Source organism: Electrona antarctica (genome assembly GCF_951216825.1).
Source record: "Electrona antarctica genome assembly, chromosome: 14".
Classification (NCBI taxonomy): domain Eukaryota; kingdom Metazoa; phylum Chordata; class Actinopteri; order Myctophiformes; family Myctophidae; genus Electrona; species Electrona antarctica.
This window is the reverse complement of record NC_136795.1, coordinates 33238952-33248373: the sequence shown is the minus strand read 5'-3', so window position 1 is coordinate 33248373 and position 9422 is coordinate 33238952. Positions and strand designations below refer to the sequence as shown.

At 41.8% G+C, this 9422-nt stretch overlaps 1 protein-coding gene across 1 annotated transcript; it reads left to right on the top strand.

Moving 5' to 3' along the window:
• Nucleotides 1-248: 248 nt before the first annotated feature.
• Nucleotides 249-5720, top strand: p3h4 (prolyl 3-hydroxylase family member 4 (inactive)). Its single transcript, XM_079521632.1, has 7 exons — nt 249-924; nt 2378-2527; nt 2647-2818; nt 2916-3044; nt 3134-3279; nt 4106-4189; nt 5183-5720. The coding sequence occupies exons 1-7, from the start codon at nt 439-441 to the stop codon at nt 5327-5329; spliced, it is 1314 nt and encodes a 437-aa protein (XP_079377758.1). The 5' UTR covers nt 249-438; the 3' UTR covers nt 5330-5720.
• The last annotated feature ends 3702 nt before the right edge of the window (nt 5721-9422 follow it).

Genomic DNA, 9422 nt, shown 5'->3' with positions numbered 1-9422 from the left:
ATGTTGGTTGTTTGTTTATTTGCATAGCATGTTTGAACAGATGCTATTTGGTGTTTACGGTATCCTGTTACTTTGTAGCATTTAATTGTTTCTTAGTTTACACTCTATATTTACATGACCGATGCCCTGTTGCTTAGGTGATCCAATTAAGGCCTGCTACTCTCTGAATAAGAATCAGATCGCCTATATATTTGCTTAAATATTAAATAAATAATCCAGATCGGTTGGGCATTATGACCCAGGGAAAATCTAGGCCTGGTGGAACTCGTTTCCTCCTGTAGATTCTCTCTGCTGAAGACCCGAAAATCCCAGCCTGCTCTATCCCCACACCGGCCCAGTGGTTTAGTAGCACAGGCTACGTGCAGTCTGACATGCCCAATCACTTCTAAAAGACGATTGAAATCCAACCTGTGTGGATACTTCATCTGCGAGGGAATCATGTTCCTGAGAAGTAGAGAGACTTGGCCTTTTAATTTTATTTGTGTAGCCTTTGTGATCATCCCAGTTCTGGTCGAAGCTCAGTATGAAAAGTATAGTTTTACAAGTTTCCCAAAGAACGACATAATGCCACTAGATGCTGCCTATGGACATGCGCTGGAGCAGTACGCGTTGCAGAACTGGAAGGAAACCATCAAGTACTTGGAGTTGAGTTTGCGACTTAATCGGCTGCTGAAGGATAGCGAGGCGTTCTGCAGTCACAACTGCAGCTCTGTGGGCAGCAGGGACTGGGACAAAGTGGATAATGGCTATCTATTCAACGATACCAGCCTCCGCATCATGCGACACTTCTTGCTGCGGGCATCTTGTCTTAAGAAATGCAAAGCAAACTTGCCCGTATTTAAAATAACATACCCACGGAGGGATGTACTGGAAGCTTTCGACGACAGAACGCCATATCGGTACATACAATATGCTCATTATCAGGTGAGGAGGGCACAATCTGTTGTCAGGGGGTTTGATCATGATCAAAGGGGTTGGGGACTGCCCCGTTAAGAAAGTTACGCATGTCCCATTGGCTGTGTGTGTGTGTGTGTGTGTGTTGTGTTGAAAGACCTTTACAGCCTTGAGCTCAGACAACCACCCACAGACACAGCAGTCTTGTAGGTGTATATAAAAACTATATTATGTTTATGGTCTAAATCTCAATTCCTCATATTCCTAAAGAACGGCGGCTCGATGCTGATTTGTGCATCTTAGTAATTGCTTTACTAGGCCTAACTATCGGCTAATCACTAAACAATTAAGTAACTAAGCAGCTAGCTATATTAATAACTGAATTAGTATAGGCCGCCCACAGTATGTTCGTGGGTCAGATTTACTGGGGTTGACTCGAGACGAACGTGACATGAATGAGATGAATAGCCTAGCTACGGTAGGCTATTTTCACTAGTCTACTCTCCCGTGAGTCCCTCCTGTCGACAAACCTGCAACTGAGCAGTTGAGAATGTGCCACGTCCCTCCAAAGGCACCCCGTTAAACAATCCCCATGCAGCTGGTACAATCACCTTATTCTTCTCAGCCAGAAACAGGAGTGATGTAGGCTACTACCTGCTTTCAGCTTTCTCATAGCTTATAATAAAGTCAAAGTTCTGCTTAGGCCTACTGGTCTGATCACCTAACCTAAACATTTATTGTCATTTAGAACAGTGGGACAATCTTGTCATATTACTGCTATTTGTTGTTATGTTCATTCAATTACTAACAAAATACACATGATCTGGTCTCTCAACAGTGTTTTGCATCTGTGAATCATTGATGGAGCTGGGGGGGGATAATAAGGTCACATATCATCATCATAGTAGGGGTGCACTGTAGATGTGAAAAGCCATTTAGTCCGGCAGCCGACAGGCTTCTTTTGTTTAAAGTGGGAAATTTGGTATATAGTCTTTTTTATTGGACTACAATATTGTCTATACATTCATGAATCCACTTGCTGACCGTCTGTCACTATTGGGCAATTCTTTATAGGGGTTTCTTATGACCCTACCATTAACATCCTATGGCAGGCAAAAATGTCAAACTTTCCTTTTGCTTTAAGTAGCATGTGACATGTCAAACTAGGGGGTTTTCATGATTCTGAATCCATTCCCGAGCATTAGTTTTGCACAAAATACAATACTTGGGCTAAATGCAGCCATAGCCACTTGCCCTTAATGTGCCCAAAATGTGCTGACGTCATCACATTTGTCATGACGTCTATGGCCGTTTTTAGCCCAAGACAATATTTGCTGCCGGACTAATTTGCTTCCCTGATTGATTCCCTGTTTTCAGTGACATCAAATCAAGCCAAGTATATTATCACTACAATCTCAGACCAAGACTAGAGTGTTGTCATTAGTAGTGACAATGATGTAATTTATTTTTATTTCTACTTCAGCTTAACAACCTAGAAAAAGCTGTTTCAGCAGCCCACACTTTCCTGCAGAAGAACCCAGATGATCCCTACTTAACCAAGAACATGAACTACTACAAGACCCTGTTGGACGTGGACAAATACCTCATTGACATTGAAGAACGCCCCTATGAGGTTTGTGCTTTCATTATTATTGTCCTCCAAAATACCTTTTGGAAGCTGGACTGCTTTAAAAATGTAACCAATGGTGGCGTTGCACCCAATCCAACACACATACCCGGTCTGTTATTCAGAGTGTGTTCCTGAAGGCTGTGAAGCTGTACAACAATGGGGACTTCAGCAGCAGTGCTCGAAACATGGAGCAGGCAACCGTAGAGTTCTTAAAAGCATACGATGTCTGCTTAGCAAGCTGTGAGGGCTCATACGAGATTGTAGAGTTCAAAGACTTTTACCCAACACTGGCAGGTAAGAACATAAGAAGAATGAAACAAGAGCAGTTTGAATACAAAAAATAAATATTTTTAAAATGTCTTTCTTATTGTCTCCTCCTTGCTCCCTTCAGATCTGTACACTGACGTGCTAAAATGCAAGGTGAAATGTGAGGCGGACCTCACTCCCAATGTTGGTGGATTCTTTGTGGAGAAGTTTGTTGCCACCATGTACCACTACCTCCAATTCGCCTATTACAAATGTAGGGGCCAGTGAAAATGACTATAAACCCCAGAATGGGATATTGTTGCATTACCCAACGTAACAAGCCTCTTTTCTATTGCTCTGCAGTGAACGAGGTAAAGAGCGCTGCTCCCTGTGCAGCCAGTTACATGCTGTTTGACCCTAGTGACAAGGTGATGCAGCAGAATATAGCATACTACCACTTCTACAAAGAGCAGTGGGGACTGGAAGACAGCCACTTCCTGCCACGGCCGGTGAGCAAAAAAAAAATTCCTTGCTATTTGTTCGGAAACATATACCTACACATTATGTAGGCATATATCCCCAGGGATCTCCATACACTGTATGAGCATGATGTGACTCTGGACTTGACATCACACAACAGAAGTCAGAAACCATTGCATATCAATGCCAATTTGGGTGCATAATCGGACCACTTGCAGCATGTTCATATTTGGCCATAATATTGTCACCTGCCTGCCACAACTTGAACTTTATAGTAGATCACTATTAATGGAGGGAGGGGGGTTACAGTGGTCAGCAGAAAGCAAAGCTCTCACCCAGCAGGGTGACACACCAAACCAATGCAGGGAAATCTATTGCATAAACTGGTATGCCTACTGAAAAGAAAAAACTACTTTCTGTCCTTGACGGCCCATATATCTAAACAGAAAAGTCCATCTGATTGCAATAAATGACTGCCACTCGATTTGCCACTCACTCACTTTGTGCATGCTCTATTGGCGTGGACGTTAACACCATTTAAGGGTGGCAATTAGAGGCCTGTATAAAGGTCCTATAAAGATGTTTTCATCCTTTGGTCGTGCTGTGTTTGTAGCATGCCAACTTTGCATGTAATTGAGTAAAGCCACAAGGCTCAGTCCTTTGCCCTCTGAAACGGGAAGTCAGTTTTGCAGAAAATACTTAGTTTGCAGGCGCCTAACTGAAAGGCAAAAAAAAGGAAACAGTAAAACAAACACAAACAGCGCACAAACACATTGTTTTGCAGGATGTCATGAAACGGCAGCTTTCTTCTTCTGCTGTTTGGGTCAGCTGAAGGTTGTCACATTTGTTTTTCAGGAGGCTTTGAGGTACTTTAACCAGACAAACAAACAGAGGACGATGTTAGAGTTTGCACAAAACTACCTACAAACAGATGACGAGGTAAGTTCAGTATGGTAAGCCAAAGGGATCCCTTTGGCTTAGTGGTTAAGATGTTGGCTTTCCATGCAGGAGACCCGGGTTCGATTCCCGGGTTTGATTCCCGGGTGTTAAATTGGTGCCCTGATAGGATTAGGAGGTTAAAAGGAGGGTGATTGTAGCAGAGTGGCTCTCAGCCTGATGGCCTCAAAAGTCTAATATCTCCCCGGAGTCATAGGGATATGCCTTTGGCTTAGTGGTTAAGATGTTGAACTTTCATGTGGGTGACCTGAGTTTGATTCCCGTGCGTTGTGTGTGTGCACGCACGCACGCACACATTTTTTTATGTCATACCTGAGATTTTCACATGGATCTCCTGTGTGGGAAGTACTAATTAGCTGTCTTACCCAACACCAAGGTCTAAATTTCTTCTTCATGGGAAAGAAGTCACTTTAAAAAGGATTTGAAGAAAATGTTAGTCAACTTCATGAAACAGTTCTGTGGTTACATTCCTTGACTATGGAGGGAACTTCTGTGTCCTGAGTAGGGACTACTGATGATGACGTGACTACTATAGTGTGTGTAAAGGCCAGCACAAGGAAAACGTTGAGTAGAGAAAAGTATATGAAGATGGGGGAGGGAAGGTACTGTGTTTTCCTCCAGTTGAGTGTGGTATGTGGCTGGGAAGTGTTGGCCACTAGGCTGGGCCACATGCATTTAACTTGGGTTAGCCCCTCCCAGTTCACTGCACTGACTAGACGTGAGAGTGGGGAGGAGGCACATAACAAAATGGTGTGAATTACAGGGTGCTGAAGTGAACATGGAAGATTTGACAAAGAATCTCCAGATGTATCCAAAGGAGGAAAGGAATGTTTGCCTGGCCATATCTCAATTGTGACACTTTTTGTTGTGTTTTTAGCTCTAAAAGCCGTTCTTTTTTGGCAAGAATATATTGGTCTTTAGGTATGCACCAGACAGATGTGAGAGACCAATGACTGATAGTTTTTTGTCCATCAGGATGAAGTAAGACCAGAGGAGGTCAGCACCAGTCCTTCAGAACCACCTGATGCTGAGTTTGAGGGGATAGGAGACTACGAGGAGTCCTTCACTGCCGACTGGTGGCAGGAACCAAAAACCAAGTGGGACATTGGAGGGTCTGACTGATGTCTACCGCTCTCATCCAGCTGTCTCCTGACTCATGTGAAAACATAACAAATCATGTGTCCAAGCTACAGAAACAGACTGTGCATTCACAATAACAGTAGAGCAAAAAACGCATTTGTGCACTATTGGCACAAATCAAATGCATGTGTTGATCAACACAAACCTTTGGGACTGTCAACTAGGTAAAACCATTATTTAAACCGTAGTTGGATATACCTCTTTGTGCATAGTTCGGTGACATTTTATTTAATTAAAGATAAATGCCTTGGTGCCTTGATACTAGGAAGACGAGGAATGTTGAATGATATTGTGCACTAAGTTGTGTGGAGAAATCAATTGACCAAATGTTTCAACTTCAGCTGATGAATAAAGTTATTTTAGTACAAGCTTGCCCTTGACTCTTAAAATGGTCAACAAGGTAGCGAGGAAATGTGCACAACCTCAATACCCATACAGCTGCACAGTTCAAGGGCACAATACACATTTTATATCCTCAACCATCATTCCTGTAAAATATGCGTTTTGTCAAGACAAATACAATAAAAGTTAATGTTCCAAACTAGGAGTTTGAATCCACCTAGGCTAGACATTTGGCCTTGTTTGCGGTAGGGAAGCTGGATGGACAGGGCTATCATTTTCATCATTTTCGCTGCATCAGTGACTACTACAGGTTGTTCAGGGTGCCTGGCTGCCAGCAGGGGTGGTAACCTATTAGGAATGTGTATGTGTATCAGAGGAGGCATCTAGTTTACCATTACCTCCTACCCCCTAGGACCAGCCACTAGGGGTCATCAGTGGCAAGGTTATAAGTTTGTGTGGAAATCAGGGAGATTACATTGGGAGAATAAAAAACACTTTCATGACAAACACAATGAGGTATTAACATGTGAACATAGAAATTATGGTTTCGCTTTTTTTAATTTCATTTCCCCTTCATCTCAGTTCATTCTATAGAGTTCATCTGTAATTTTATTTTTTTCTCAATTCAAAAGTGTCTAAAATACAGGGTATGATGGATCATTTTTTTCTTTTCCCTTTCCAGATTGTATTCGATACCAACTCTGTACAAATTGTAATAGTAGTGCATCTACCATAGTGCAAAACTCAACCAAACAAAACTGACCGCATACAGGCATATCAGACAGGCTTTCTCCTCAACCCTAACCTATATCTCTTTAATCTCATTTACATTGGGGACAACTGGGGTTCATTACAAAGTCTCTGAGCTGAAGTGTCCACCCAGGGCCCGAGGGCTATCAACAAATGTACAAAAGTCCATAACATTTCTGTGATAACTGGAATGATTAAAGAGATGGCTGGCTTTGCCATTACGCCATGTTGATGATGAATGAATGGATATGGAGAGATTTACAAATGCAGTTCATGTCACAAAAACGGATATGTTTTTCTGAAACCAATAAAACAAATTATTTTAACAGTTTTAAAATGAATGTTCATACAGTGTATTTAACATTCATTATACTTTTCAAATTATTTACAAACAAGTGTGCATACAGTTAGTGCTCATTTTACGTAAAGACAAAAACTGTTAAATCCTTTATTGACGTGCTGCCTTTGTGGTACGGTGACAGAGCACAACAGGTCATAGAAAGAGATGATATTCTAGATCTAGACGTAAAAACCTAACCTACCTGTGAGGTGTATATGAACACCACTGCCCCTATAATGCCTGATTTATACTTGGTTGTGCATTGTGTCGCTCAGTGAAAATAGCTGATCTACAAACAAATATGTGGCATCACGAGGCATCGTGAGTTTGTAGATTATTTTTGATGCATGACACTGGCGCACAACTAAGTATAACTCAGGTTTAAATAACGCTACAGTGTAAACACTCATACTCATTCTTTCATTCATTAAAAAGCTTGTACCCTCATACATTCATCCATGTACAGTACAAACATAGAAATTATACCTTCTTAACATACAAACTTTTGGCCCCAAGAAGGTGATAAGCACACAGATATTTGTTTTCATTAAAAACTAATGGTGGAATGTATGTCGATCAGTCTGTGGTTGAGAACACAAAGTTACAGTCTCTTAAATTACGACCCATAATCATAACGCCTAAGCTTCCTTTTTTTGTACCTGAAAACTTGAAAAAGTGGGTGGCAAATAGGATGCCTTTAGTGAAAATTACAACAAACAACAGACACAAACCCATTCATTCGTCTGTGCTCTAACGCTTTTACAGGTCCGTTTTCAAGTCATATACTGTATGTAAATATTCATTAGTTGTTCCAAAATCTCTCTTTGGAAAATAATTGCCACTTAGTGTCAAGTGTCAAATGCAGTAGTTGATTTCAGTTCAATCTACACTGTTAAAACGTACTGCTAGGTATAAACTTAAGGACAAGTTGTCCGTTCTGAGATGCAACTGTACAAGGCCTAGCCTTGGAGGGACAGTAGAACAGTACCTCAGGTCTGTCCTCTTTAAGACGAAAACAACTAGTCAGCGCCTACCGGTATATCATTTCGATAGTCTGTTATACACAGCCAGTCTGTGCTAGTCCAGCATTTAATAGTGGACTTGTTGTAAGTGGCCACTTACTTTGTAAACAAGCAGGCAAGCATTGGCAAGACATGTCTTCATATTGAATTGGTCCACCGTTGATATGTTCTTCATCAGACTGTCTAAGACGTAAGGAGAGGAGGTACACGGACACCAAAGAACGCTGTTAAAGCCACTGCGAAGGGTGAAGACACCTGAGGTCTCCCCCATGGACAGCCACCTGACGCAATCCTCAGTGGCCTACTGGCAGGAACCACAGGAATATGATTGGCAGTTATGGTATGAGGAATCCCTAAGTGGGCGGAGCCAAGCAGGAGGACAGACAAGGAGCAGACAGGAGAGGGGAGGAAACGATTTCGGAAGGTTTGGAGAGATCTAGGACAGGAGTGGAAGACTTTGCTTTCTCCTCTTCTCTGATGTGGAAACGACACAGTGCGAGGAAGACAAACATGAAGACAGAAAGACAGACAGGTGCCTTATCCTCCACCAGATCTGAAATAGAAATAAAGCACAGTATAAGAGATCATTTCAGGTAGAAATAAAAGCTGGTGGGGAACGCAAACAGAACTGAATGAGTGAATAGAAAATGCCTGGAAGATGTTAACCATTTAACTCTATATACTTTGTTGTATGTTTAAACAGCAAAAAGAGCGTTAAGAGCTTGTAGATCTGCAATTGTTGCCCATTTATGTTATATTGTGTGCTTATTTTTGCCAAATGTTCACTTATTATGACCTAGCTGGAATAGAGACACTAGGGTTCATGTGGTTAAGTGCAATATATTAGAAGAGGAAGAGGACCATTACTAGGGGCAGCAGGGGTTAAAGTGCTTTTGGGGTGAGGAAGCATTTAACTGGGATTATTGCAACACTGAGCACTGAGGTAAGGTGGAGTGGAGAGACTAATGCTACAGTGGAAGGCAGGGCTGACACAGATGGTGTTACATGTAGCTGAGCCACGGGATGGGCTCTGAATAGAGGATGATGAAGCTAGCACCCATGCTGCGAGGAGCAGTGATGTAGGATGTTGTGAGCTACTGGGAGGTGTTAAGCCAAATCTAGCGCCCAGGATTACAGTTTAGGGCCTTAGGCAATTGACACTGGGTGAAAAAATGGGTTACAAAATCGTGGGATAGAAATTTTGAGAAAAGCTGCATTTATAAAACAACATGATGCAGGCGAGGTTTTTTTTTGCTTGAAAATCTTTCTTTTTCTTACTATGAGCGACATGGTTGTGCAACAAAGTATGGGTTAAGGTTTATGGGTGCCACTCTGACATGACAATTGGCTTGTGGAATTATCTGGGTTACCTTCCTCTTCGGATGTTCCTGTATCCAGGAAGAAACAGGAGCACATTGGGAGAAGAAACACAAGGTCAGGAGAGATATCAATAACATTACAGAGGACAAAAAAGGCAAGCTAGTAATTACTGACTGAGTCAGGAGCGTGTTATAAAGCCCATTAATGGTAAATGTGAATTAGAATGAATGTGTTGTACATTTCAAAATGACATAAAAAAGGTTAAAAAAAATCAGAGATAGCAATGTTGTGCAAAAGGTTC